At 44.4% G+C, this 13,751-nt stretch overlaps 1 protein-coding gene across 2 annotated transcripts in view; it reads right to left on the bottom strand.

The window, feature by feature from the left end:
- prkd3 (protein kinase D3) overlaps positions 1-13,716 on the bottom strand; it is a 35,369-nt gene extending 21,653 nt beyond the window's left edge. For both annotated transcript variants that reach the window (XM_026151623.1, XM_026151624.1), the window contains exons 1-2: positions 12,947-13,716; positions 11,628-12,259 (exon numbers count right to left, since the gene is read on the bottom strand). In XM_026151623.1, the coding sequence (XP_026007408.1) occupies positions 11,628-11,903 (276 nt within the window). In that variant the 5' untranslated portion in view covers positions 11,904-12,259; positions 12,947-13,716. The remainder of the gene's footprint in view (positions 1-11,627; positions 12,260-12,946) is intronic.
- Between the last annotated feature and the right edge of the window lie 35 nt (positions 13,717-13,751).

Genomic DNA, 13,751 nt, shown 5'->3' with positions numbered 1-13,751 from the left:
CGCAGCACTGCACAAGAATGCAGAACTGCAAACCACGGTTATTTTCATCTAGTTGTCATTTTCTTGATTAATCCTTTGATGCTGTGGTTTATGGAAAGTAAGAAAAGTATGGCTAAAGTTTGACAACGCTGACGTGAAACCGCATATTTGTCTCATCGACGCTGCAAAATGTACGGATACTCAGGAAAACTGTAGAACTGTAAAATACAGAATAGCTGACATTATAATTATTATAGCCAATTTCATTCATTCTCATTTCAGGGCACCGACACGAGAAGCTTTCTAAATAGTCTTCCTGGCAAAAGGATTATAAAATGCCAAAATTTAAAAAAAGGTCCTGTTACATCTGGCATCCCATGGTCATGTGAATATTTCTGGATACTCTGACTCAAACGATTGTGCCATTTTTCCTTATAACACTGCAAATAACTAAATCAGATATGGCCAGAAGCAGGATAGTTTAGAAAAAGCAAACAGAGCCCAGGTCTTCCAGGTGTCCAGATTCTTACTGCTTTTCTAAAAGTCAAACTTCACCTCCCTACATGAGATATGAGACTGAAGTCGGTTACTATTATTTAGCATTTCAATCAAATGGTCACCTTAAGAGAAACAAAATGCTAGAGCGCACGGAAAACTTTACATCCAGCTTGGAAACTGTAGATGTTTCCTCTGCAATGTCCTTGAGCAGATATGTACTTAAAGGCCAGGGCAGCGTTCTCCGGTGTAAATGTGAAAACTAATGGATTTTCTTATACTGAACCACAGATATGTAAAAACATTACAGAAGCAAAGGGTAAAAGATTATCTAACCTCCAACACAACCTAAAACGTTTCATCGGGATCCTTGTGAAACATTTAACCAGAGTCAGGAGGTAAAAGACTCTTGTTTATTTTGCTCGAGGTGGCAAGATAAACACTGTCACAAGATCGGCATGATACAAGGTGCTTTTATTCAGCAGATAAATAAATCTATTGACTGATAACCTTGTAATTATTTAACAGTGCTAAGGCACAGATCGCTGTGGCCCAGAGACACCGAACCAGAAGACACAAGACGATGTTTTCTGTTGCTCTGTATCTGAGCGAGCATCATAATGAGAGGCCAATAAGAAAAGACGGCATCTGTTCAAACTGGGTTAACAGCTACAATCCTGACTTGATTCATTCTGATGCGTTGCACATTTAAAAGGCAGCGCGCGCTGTGCCGACGAGCTCCGCAGTCTGTTGTGAAACCGACAGACTGTAGTGAGGATTTCACAAATAGGACAACAGTGTTTTCATGTCAAAACAATGGGGAAACCATTGTTTGACTTTGACGTGCTTTTTAACTCCCACAACAGAGGAAAATACACTTCAATACTTCAACTAGTCCAACGGCTGCATTGGAAAATCCAATTATGTGCTCACACGAATCTTGGAGGAAAGCTGTGTAATTACTTTCTTCGAGTCACATCAAACGCGATGTGGAAACTTTGTTCATTTATTAAAGTCAACAGTGGAATTGTATTTGTTTTCATTGCACATTATTAATGTAATACCAGGCAATTTTTTTCCACACAGCATGGCGCAAGTCACTCATGCACTGCAAATTACAAGAGCACTAGATGTGGGCAACGACGGCAGCCAAATAATGAATTTGTCACTTGGACGGATGCGTCAGAAGAGGGCATGTTGGAAACACTCTGGCTTTCCACTGTCTTCTGTAACATTATGTGTTTTGGCTCCTCCAGTAACAGTTTCCATTCACTTTAGCTGAATGGATTCACTTTGATGGTGAAGATGTCCTCACAGTATCAAGCTAATTAAGTAACGTGCTTCTTACCAGGTTTATGCAGCAGAGAAAGTCTATCCCACTAAATGCAGGAAGTAAGAAAAGATCTTGCGAGTCAATTCGAGCGTTCCCATAACCACCAATACATAAACAAACAAACACATGAATGAAATTCACATGCTGAACGACACATGTTGCATTGCACCTCTGAGTGATGTCACACACAAGGAGCAAGTGCAGTGGAATGAAAACCACATGGCTACACGAAAGGAGGCGTGACGCTTTTGATATCACGGTATTAAAGGAACAGATCGACATCCCATCCTGATACTTTCAATACCGGAATCAGGTGGAAAAATCTAGCCTGGATCTGTCCAGGCTGAGCTTCATCTCTTAAAGCTGTAACGTCACTGATTTTCAGGCAACTTCAAAATAAAGCTGGAGACGACCGAGTATAAAGTCGACCGATTTAATAAGGCAAAACATTTTCATATAGGATTATTTCTACATGTTTCAGAGACTCTGTCATCTATACAGAACCAGCATGACTCGACTGAGCTCGAATAAACGGTCCACGATGAATCAGGCGAATGCACAGAAAGTGCTTCGCTTCTGCTCTGCAGCCGGTGCACGAAACCGTCCGAGTGCATGAAACCGTCCGAGTGCACGAAACCGTCCGAGTGCATGCCTGATTTCTATAGCAAAACTGTTTGCTCCTCCGTTTGCATGCACAGGCCAAGAACAACACGCTGCAGCTGGAGGCAGAAGTAAAAGTGGGTTGGAAGGGATTTGAAAGGTACGTGCAGCTGACTGAAGAAGCACTCCCCTCAAATGGTTTACACTCAAGAAGGAATCTTTGCACATTTTTTTCAGATTAAGCAAATGGATCCCACCACTCTCCATAACATGTTCACGATGTGTTGGCGACGTCCGCTCCTTTTCTACTGCAAAAGGAAGACTTCACTGGGGGTAATCGACAGAAGCAGCCGCATGCAACGGAAAGGAAACTCACGTGGTGAATTAGCAGCAAGAGAAGCTGTGACTTTCTCACTCTAGAGGCTGACTAACGTGTTTTCTTCCATGTGGTCGCATACGACTCATGGTTCATTCATAGCTTTTACTGCATGAGGCTGTGTCATCATGGAACACAGCAGCAAGTTTTTCATATTAATAGAAACATGCCTGATTTTGTTTAAATATATCTGACAAATTTCAGCATGCATGACACAGAAACACAGCTCCTTCAAAGCCCTCGCAGCCCCCACTTTGCACAGAAGACAGACTCACTCTGCTTCTTTGTGCGGCCGCAGTTTGACCAGCGTCTCTGGACACTAAACAGCTTTTCACCCTGTGTACTTTCACATAAATCTGCGCCTGGTTTAGCCGTAGCTGACACGCTCTGCAAGATGATGAATGCACGGGTCTGAATTGGTGCCAAACGTACAGATGCAATTAATTCACTGCTGCTTTTCTTGTTTTTGTAGGTGGAAGGCTGTGTGCGTATATCTGTGTATCTATGTGAACATGTGTGCATCTACATTTCTGGTCCGGACTAGGAGGAATTGCAAGTCTAACCACTGAGTTTAGGTCAGCTGCCTGTTCCAGACCACAGCACAGTGGAAAACTCTACACCTGTCATTCTAGACCTCTTTCAATCACCAAGAGACTCTGGGAAAGCTATACCCCTTACCCGATTTACATCAACCACAAAAGCAGAACGTCCTCCTGCTTTTATCAAACGTAGCTGTGAAGCACTCCAAAGAAAATCCTATAGTAATTTCAGCAGGCTCTTCTGGATGTGGAGGAACAATGCCCTTCTATCGTTATTTGGCCTTAAGAACAAAAGCGCTGCAATGAAGTCGAGATAATGGTGGTGAGGTCACTGCTTGGTTACTAGCCACTGTATCCTCAACGAGAGCCAGGCGGCTTCCAACCGAACAACACCAAGTTTTTTTTATACATGCATGACAGAACCTGCCTCATCCCTCTTCAGTGACGCATCTCCAACACGTGTGGGTGTGCGCCAGCAAGCATCTCTGTGTGCGGGTTTTATATGCAACAGCGCCCAGAGGCCAGGCATAGGAGAGGAAGGCTGAGTCACAGGATCTAAGGCCTCGCAGGAAGACAGCAGTGTGATCTAAGACATGCTTGGCCAGGCCCCCGCACGCCACTGATGAGTTATTGCTCCGTTGCGATCCTCAGCCAGCACCTCCACCCCAAAGATATACTGCAGCACATACTCCATCTCCTCTCTGTGACCTGGAGAAGCGAGAGAGGGCCGCCAGATTCACCTCCACAGGGGGCAAATAAACAGGTGAACCTGGGGGGGATTTTTGTGAGATTGATGGCAACTGCACTTTCTCTTGTTCTGCTAGAGCAAAAGGTCAGAAGGTGTGCAATAATGGCAGGATGTAGAAACAGGCTGCTGTTGCTCAACAAAAGCATTAATAATTGCTGTGGGCTCTGCAGCAGAAAGTAGCTCAGGACTAGCTGCATAAGCTTTACTTTATTCTCGAGTAACAGTGAAGAATTGCTTTTACAGACATGCCTTTGTTTCACACAGTTTCGCGTAAATGTACCTCTGAAAAGGGAAAACTAAAGCTAAATAAGCAGTCCGGCCGAATTCCAACACTCTAGCTGTCACCTCCTTCAAAACAGCCACCGAGAGGCAATTTCTCTAAATGTTTAAACACGCAGACAAGAATAATAGCAAGTGCAGGGTAGAGAAAAGCCATTTGAACGCAGGCACACAAAGTGAACGGGCTGTGCTGCTCTGCCGACCACAGCAGATTGGAGAGCAGGAGCAGAGAGAATATGGAAACAGGGAGCGGCTCTGAGGGGAACTAACCAGCAAGCACGGCTGAAGAACGAGACAGAGTGACAAAAGGAGCCCAAATTAAGTGGCTGACTGCTCCCCTTGCATTCAGAAATGTTCAAACAAACCAAACTTTTCTTTCCCTTTTGCCTGGGGTGCTGCTTTTTCATAGATGTGCATTTCTTGAGACGTTTCCCAATTGTAAGTCGGAGAGCTTGTTGTTGTATTCTTGTTGTATCAACATGTAATTTCACTTCCTCTGCCACCTTCCTATCAGTCTGACAGATCACTCTCTGCACTGAGACAGGAAAGGCAAAGAGCGCTGAGAAAACAGCAGCGAACAAGACACTCTGTGACGTGCTCGTGCTGCAGGGATCGATAATAACGCCAAAGTGATACGACTGTACGGCCACTGCATGTCAGTCAGTGACGTGCACACGGTTCTGATGTTAACTGCTAAGGTCACAAACAAGCAACTTTCTGCATTTTCAGTTTACGAGCTCCTCGAGTCAGAGAAGTGACATTAGTGGTTAACTGCGTCGAGCGGACAAATGTGGTGTAGCGCAGAGTCCTCGTCACTACACCGGCTTTAACTGTTTCTCTTCAGCATTTGTCATGCTTGAAGTCCTCTAAGTATGCTGACATTGTCAGCAAGTGCAGTCAAGTTAGAAGCTGGTCAACAGAGGAAGGCCTGTTAATGAATACATGAATAGGTGAAGTAAGACATCCGTTATGCCACGGTAACAAATTTATGAATGGAAACTCGAGGAATCTCTCGGGAAGTGCTCCTAAATCACTTCATGTGGTTGGCTTTGCAAAGACAAAGTCACCAGCATGTACGAGCATTAAATAGCTCTGCGGTGCTCCTGCGTGCCACGTTAATATAATTGCGATGGAGCTCTTTGAGTCCGTATTAGCGGGGATTGGAGCGATGCCACGTTATCTCCCACCATTGGCTAAAATATGATGAAGGACATTTGAGCAACCAAGAAGCACAGACAGCCCAAGGCGAAGCCGTGATTGGTGGCAGAAGTGGCTTCTACTGATGGTTTTGGCACAGAACATCAGCCACGCAGTGCCCACAACCCCCTCTGCACCCCAAGCAGGGACTGCCAAGGGCTGTCCCAGCCTCCCCTGCCCCCTCTCCCCAGAGAGGACCACGCTTCTCCACTCTGTCATTCACTGACTTTTGCGGCCAGGCCCCGTGCTCTGCCTTGCCACTTTACATTTAAAGGAGAGCAAGGCGGTAGAAATGTGCACTGCAGATGGTAGAAATTACTTAGCTCACTTAACTTCAGAGATATTTTTTTTCCTTTTTCTTCTCTCTCTCCCTTTTCCACAAATTACTCCAAGACTGGGGAAATTGATAGATTCCTCGTGCACGTTGGCTTTTGATTTGTACATGGAGGACTTTTGTTCTTCGGCAATCCCATCCTGATATCCATTTAGCTGGCTCTATGGCTTTGGAATACGATAGCGTGCCTTCAAACGAACACCAAAATGTTGGGGAAAAGGCTAAAAGCCAAAAGTTTGCTTTACACTGGAGAGACTCGTTTTTCCTTGAGAAGAAGCTCAATGTGCTTTCCAGGAAACGTCTGGCCCTATGCAGATCACACGTGTGATGTCGAGACGTCCTCTGGGGCGAAACATGTCAGCTAGCTTCATAGGAACATTTACATGTGGCCTTATAGCGTCAAAGAAAAGCAGCGAGGGAGACGGTGGTGATTTATTTCCCATGTGTTTCGGTTAGCGCTGGTCGATGTGAACTGCAGCCTCCATTTTCCATCTGTGCACTTCTTTGATGCTGTTTTCACCTCTTATTTCCTTCCCCTTATAACCTGTTTATGTCTCCTCTGCCTTTCTGTCAATGCTTTTCTTCCAGAAGGGGTATTTATGAGTTAGTGATACAAGCAAATAAAATAAACAGGTCTCACATTTGTACTTTATTACTGTAGCTGTAATCCTAAATGTATCAAAGACAGAAAGATACAGAAAGAAAGTGTTTTTTTTCTTTTCATTTGAAAGTTTTTAAATATGTAACAAACAAGGAAGTAAAAACTGCAGATTAATACGATCGTTTTGTAGCTTCTGTAGCACAAATATATATTTTTTGGTCAAGAAAAAAAACAGCTCCTTTGGAAAAGGTGTTTTTAAAACAAAAACCACCAAAAAAACAATTATCAAAGCATGATTTATTAAAAAATTCTTAATTATTAATGGCAGTCAAAGAAAAAGTTCAGTATTAACAGGGGGAGCTACATAGACAGCTGTTTGTAGATCTGTGCAGTGGTGACAGGAAGTGCAAGGCAGGAACCTGTTCAGTGTTTTGTCACTGTCATGAGTGCGTCATGTTACGTTCAATAGCTCGGTTTATTGTTTGTAAAGCTCCAGCTCAGTTTGCTGACAGCAGTTTTAGTCATTATTCAAATCTTTCACTGCACAGCATTTTTATAATGTGCCCATGCTTCCTACAGGGCCTCCTGTGCGCTCAGCACAGGACAGATTCTATATCTCGCGGAGCCCGCGGGTATTAAAATGGCTCCATTCCCAGGCCTCGCTGTCCCGTACACGTACGAATGCAGACCAACACAAATCTTCTGCACTGTTGCAACTCAGTCTAATTAATCTTGGAGGAGAATTCTGAGCTGATCTTGTTTTCTTCGCCAGCTGTTACCTTGCATCATGTAAGTGATATTACTCAAAGGTTTAGAGCGATCCAAACCCTTCTGTTTTTATAATACTTTGCTTTTTTCCTGTGTGTTGTCCAACACGGCCCATTTCTGACTCAAAAAGGTCTTTGTCTGGCTAATTACAGAGGCAGCTGCAGAGCTCTGAACCAGAGACTGGGAGTTACAGTGCTGACAAAACCAATGGGGGAACCTGCGGCTGAGGCCTTTCATTGCATTTTCAGCTGTAGTGAAAAAGCATCAACATCCTAAGGGCTAAATTAAAGTATTCATAAAGCTAACATGCTCTCTTTCCATCTCCAGTGCCAAATAAAATCTAATTTCCTTCCTCCTGCTAAACTTTATCGTCGCCTTTGATAGAGAAACTTTTAACTGATGCCAAGTTCCCCTGTAAATTCAAACATATCAAACGTGCTGCTGCCGACATTCATCAGAAAATTCTATTGTTGCACTAAATACAGTTGAACAGGAATGAAAACTAATCTGTGTTAACCGTGAAATCGGCATTACAGCGCTCCTTACAACTTGTCAAATATTCACTCCGACCACAGCAAGAATTTAGCCTCACGCGTCTGAGTTTCATAACACTCGAATCCCACCCATACCCAGGAACATCACATCATCCTCCAAAAATGCCTGGGCAAAGAAGAATGCTCTGTAGCTGACTGGCTCACCAGGCTGACCAGCTGGCTAACTGGGAGTCGTGAACTTTTGTCCCGACGCTGCTCCCTTTGCTGGCTGCTAGAGAGGACTTGGGCGACACCAAACAGGAAGCATTCAACAACTGGACGCTTTGGATGTTTATCTCACGCCATTCATCAAACCCCCAAAACCAGAGGAGTCGGGACCCGGCTGGTGAAACAAGGCTGTGATCAGGGAGCCATCGCGGGGTTAGATCTGGGCTTCTTCGTACCCTGACAGGGGTTGGTCTCCTCCACCCTACGGCTGGCTCCCCTCCTCCTTTCTCACAGTCTTCAAGGAGCCTGGCTTAGGGTTGATGCTCTTGTGCCAAGTGGTGACAATAAAAAAGTTACACTTTTAAGCATTCAGCAGATCGCAAGAGCAGTGACCACAAAAGCTGCTCTAAAAGACTGAACTTATCAGCGTCAGGGTGCGCAAGAATAAGGTTGACCTAACCACTATAAGTTGGTAATTACGAGCCAAACCGCTACTATCAAAACCAACTTCACATCAACACAGAGAACAGAAAGAAAATCTATTCTGTAGAAGCAGCCAAGTCATGTGGTTGGTCGGGTGTTTAGCAGGAAGAAGAATGAGCCGAAGAAAAACTATACAATGCGCAGCTATTATAAAAGGTTGCACGACCCCATGTGAAACAGAGAGACTCATTCAATACTATAAGGATAGTTTACTAAATATTAACCTTTGAGGCATGATTCAGAGCCACAGCTGGACTAGAAATACAGTATATTCCAGATAAAAGTGAGCTCAAAAGGAAAACTATAGCAAAGTAAAGCACTCTGCTGATCAGAAAACAAGTTTTTCATCCTTAAGCTATGATCACAAGCTTTAAGGAGATACCAAAGGAATGTGACTGCAGATTTCACGATACCCTCCTAGAGCAACTGCAGCAGAAGAGTGTTTGTGCAGAGCGATGCGCTGCAAGCATTTTTCTATCTTAAATATTAAAGCACATAACGTACCGATTAGAGACAATATGTGTGTCTAAAGAGGCAGATCACATAAAACCTTCACAACAACCTGTAATAACAGCAATAATTCAAAAGATATTCTGTTAGTGGGACTCATTAAGTCCTGGTTTACTAATCAAGCCGGTCAGTGGGAGATAGGAGCTGGCTGTCTAAAGGGAAAAAACCCTGGCTCAGACAGCAGACAGTAGGGCATCGACTTCTTTATGCTATCTAAACAAAAGAGCTCAAGGACACCGCTGAGAAAGAAAAGTGGATCCAAGTTGCCATCCCGCCCTGCTGGCACAGCGGCATGACCTGGATGATCAGCACAAAGGTGGACAGACTGTGCAGCCGTTTGAATACAAATGTATCGACTAACAAGACGTCAATGTTATATCCGCTGTGGTTTGTAAGCAACCAGATTCTACACTGAAAGCTCACAACAGCTGACACAGCAGAAAGGCTGACACTGAACTGCACAGATCTGAGTTGGGATAAGCATCCCTGTTTGTTGCATGGCTGAGCGGTGAGTCACTTGGTGAAGCAGGCCAGCTCTCAGCGGAGGAAACGGCACCACAGAGGGGGAATACGCTTCCATCCAAACTCCATCTCCGCGCAGATATTACAACATAAAGTCGAACGCTTTTTCCTGCCTCGGCCGCGCTGACAGACACCTGAAGTTGTGCTGACTGGAGACATCCTGGGACTGCTGTCAACGGCTAGACCGGCTAAGGTCAGAGATCCTCAGCTGGGAAAGTTGGCCGGGATGAGCGGACTCTGTATCGCTCACCGCTGTCATGCATATTCTAGAAAAGAAGGCAGGGATGGACTGAAAGCACACAAGGCCTACAGTCATATTTTCCACTGATATCAAAGCCATATGGCTGGATTTCATGAAATAGTTGAAGCAGTGCACTGCTTCTGGCAGTGTTTAATAGAAGCACTGCACACTAATGTGGATGAACAGACTGGATGTGTTCTGTGGTGATGATGTACAGTATATTATGATGAAAAGATATACAGCGTGGTCAGATGTTTATAGGCTCGCATGACTGCTGGCCATAAATTTTATAATCACCTGGCACATCTTATCAGACTGCCCGCCATCTTTGAATGAACGCATGTGATACAGAGATAAAGCCGGACCTTATCTCGGTTGGATCTCAACTCAAAATGCAGGCGCTGCACTGATTTTCTTTAAGGTGTGTTTCTAAAGCATCGTGTTTCCTCACCTTTTCCTGTTGCACATTCTGCACCAATATGTTACGAGATCCATGCAAATTTGTGCAGCGATGAGATTTTCTGCTCTGTGAACCAGAACTGTTCATAACCAGCTAGCTAGTGAGAATCAGCAGACCTCGTAAAGAACAACAACATTACCCTGCTCCTCTGGAATGTCAACTTGGACAACACGAAGCAAAGGACGCGGGCTCGGCGCACACAGCTCCCGCACAGTCTCCCATTTGTTCCACACAAATTTGCTCCTAATTCCTTTTTTTTTCCTTTTTAATTGTAATTATCATGACTTCAAAGACCAGCGCGGCTCTGACCTACATAAATGTTCAGATTCTAGTGGCTGATGAAAGTGCTTTTTTAATCACCCTCTCTTTTTATGCACTCAATGATAATTACACACACAAATGGAGTAATCATCATTATTTGCAAGAGGTTAAACATGTGCATGCACACAGAAGCCATTTCATTATTCCAATAGGCTTTGCATACTATTAATCCCTCACAACTGTTAAGTACAGCACCTATAAGAGCACCTATAAATGGTTAGAAACGCCACACATTTAGCAGATAAATATGAACTACGATTTTTTTCACTGTGCAAATACAGTGTTTAACTTTCCAATTTATACCAAATACTATTTTTGTCCTTTTTGTAATTATTATATGATTATGGACAAGAAAACCACTTCACATGACGGCCATAACATCTGGGGTACTGCGGCTTTGCTGTGCTTATATGAGGTTGTTTCAGATGAAGGAAATTAAAATGTTTAACCCTCATTCTTACTTCACACATTATAAAAAGAGCCCACACACGCACATGCAGTATGACTATAAATTTCTGACCAGTTTCACCACAAAACAACAAGAACATAGAAAGTAAGGCGAGGTAAACGCGCCACAGCACTCGTTTGTTGAAAGATGCAACCTATACTTGTGCTTAAAGCCGGTTCTTCTGCTGAGGCTGAACTCCTTCACCAATACCATGTGAAAAAAAATGCTTCGAGATGCACAGCGGGCACAAAACCACTTCATATATGCGCGTGCATATGAGTTTGTACTTGCACTTGCATCGTGTCCAGTGACCTTACACAGCAGCATAAATAACAGGCGCTAGTAGACCGTAACTGGAGGAGCGTCGATGCTGTTGTGTGCATGCTTCTGCGGCGTTTGACTCATTGGGAGCCACATGGCGCAGATGTCTGCTTTGGAAAACAAAACCAAAACAGATGAATATGGTAGGAGATGGCAAAACACATGCTGGTGCTTCGTCACGTTGGTCCTCTTGAGCCTCTGATATCACGGCTGCACTGTGAAAAACAAGCTCCCTGCAGATAGCGAGCTTGTTTTTGTGCATTACACTTCATTTCAGAAGAGATTAAAGAAAACAATGAAGGTGAAGCACGTCCTTTATGACAGAAAATAGACTGTTAAGTATAATAAAGAATGAATGAAGACGTCCCTACCTTCTGATCCACTATGGAGCACACCAGGTCCTTCACAGCAGACAGCGACAGGTCACTGGCCTCCAGGTTCACCGTCTCTCTGGTCAGTCCGATCTGCAGCAGGAAGGACACCCCATGGAAAGAGCTGCGGGAGCTGGTGGGGCTGGGGGCGTTGTGACTGCCGTTGGACAGCCGTGTGTAGATGGGTCCAGACGGGGTGGATGGCAAGGACGGGTGGTGCAGATGGACAGAGTGGAGGAAGGCTCGAGGTAAGGATGGGGGAGAGGAGGCAGACATTGGGTTTCTTCCAGTTGCAACGTAAACGTCTGAACAGTGGAGGAATCAGTGAGGGCTGGCAGAAAAAAGCACAGCTGGGTTTCTGTGGATGAACTCCTGGTAGGGGGAATCTTTGGTCTTCATCAGTAACAGTCAGTTTATTGTCAAAATGATACTGTCCTTTTCAAACTAACAGCCTATCCACCCGCTGGAGCTCACACCGCCCGAGCTCTGTCACCAGACTGACAGGTGATGGAGGAGAAGTGTCTGAACAATACGCAGGCCTCTGCAGTGAAATCACAGCAACACACTTCATATCCTGGAGTTTTGTTCCTTCTCCTTAGTGAAGTCAGTAATCCACTCTGACCACAGGAAGCCTGTCACCACACACACGCACACACACACACACACACACACACACACACACACACACTACTTTTTAACGAGAAGCATTCTCATATCTGAAAACAGTTGTGAAAAGCATTCAGGGTGTATGAATGAATCAGCTGCTGTTCTTACAGTGTAAAGACGCTGAGCTGGATTCACTAAGAGGACGTTTCATTTTACGTTTGTCACAAATCTTTATTCAGAGCTTTTTCAAATCAAATATAAAGTCATTTATTATTATCTGCAAGGTTCGGAGCAAAGCACGCCCCCAAAGTTTGGGGCTTGTCTATAATTTCAATTATTTTAAATTTTCTCGCTACATTTCTCGACTTGTGCTAACTGTGAGAAAGTTGTAAGTAGGCGACTGTACGCGAGCGCGTAAAACGCCAAAACAGCAGGCCACAAGACGCGCAAACGTCGATAAAGGGCATCACTTGTGTGTTTGTACGGATTCAAACCCCACAAACATCTGGAACCGAGGCTTCTGAACATCTGCTCCCCTCCCACTTTCGATTGGCTCGCTGGCAGAACACAACCCGAGCCGAGAATGCCAGCAAAACAAGTTATACAAGCCCCGAATCTGCGCTTTCTGAGCCTGGCCGCTGAACACTCTCTCTCCCGGTACAGTCGGGTTAAAGCCAAACGTCGAGTTAAACGTTTCTTACAGGATACTTTACCTTCGCTCTCGGCGCAGGGCGCTTTTCGATCCATTGTGAGAGGGCTGAAGAAACTTTTCGACTCCATCAAGTGAGGGAAGCACAGTCGGAACTTTATTCTTCTGCACTTTGTTACAAGTCACACAGAAAGCACTCCGGCACAGCCCACAGCTCACACATACTAACTTTAGTTTTGCAGCGAGTCTCGCTGAGACGAGCCGCTCCGTGCATTAATTTTCTCTTATCTTTTATTCCAGATTGTAAATTCATGCGCATCTTATTATCCTTCCAGCTGTGACTACTCCCCCTGCTCGACGAGAAAAAGAGCAGCGACCGTCGCTGGGGCTTGGAGTCTTTTTATTATGTCCGCATAACTGACTTTCCATGAGTGGGGAGGAAAACTTGAACTACACACCATGTGAAGCAATGGCGCCTCCGCTCGAGCTCGAACCAGTGCGCATGTGCCTTTTCTTTTCCGTTATTTCAACTTGGTCATGCCAAAAGAAAAAAAAAGAAAAAAAAACTTTACTCCACATGACCCGGATCGAATTGTAATAAATGGCTCTCCCAAGTAGGAAGCAAGAGTCGCAAGGGGACACTGAAGGAGTTCATACAAGTCGAGGTTTATTACCTAAAGTGCGCTCGGCTTAAGATAAAGGGACGTTGTCTATGAATAGATTAACTTTGAAGGGCTAATATGTTATTTAACTAATACTCGGAATATTACAGAACAAATTTCAGGAAATTGTCCAACAGTTCCACTGCATTGTGAGATTTTTCATTTGAGAACATTACAAACAGCCTCTCTCTAATCAGGATGCTCAGT

The sequence above is a fragment of the Astatotilapia calliptera genome, chromosome 19 (assembly GCF_900246225.1).
Source record: "Astatotilapia calliptera chromosome 19, fAstCal1.2, whole genome shotgun sequence".
Lineage (NCBI taxonomy): Eukaryota > Metazoa > Chordata > Actinopteri > Cichliformes > Cichlidae > Astatotilapia > Astatotilapia calliptera.
Note: the sequence above shows the minus strand (reverse complement) of the source record. Positions and strands in the feature narration are given on the sequence as shown.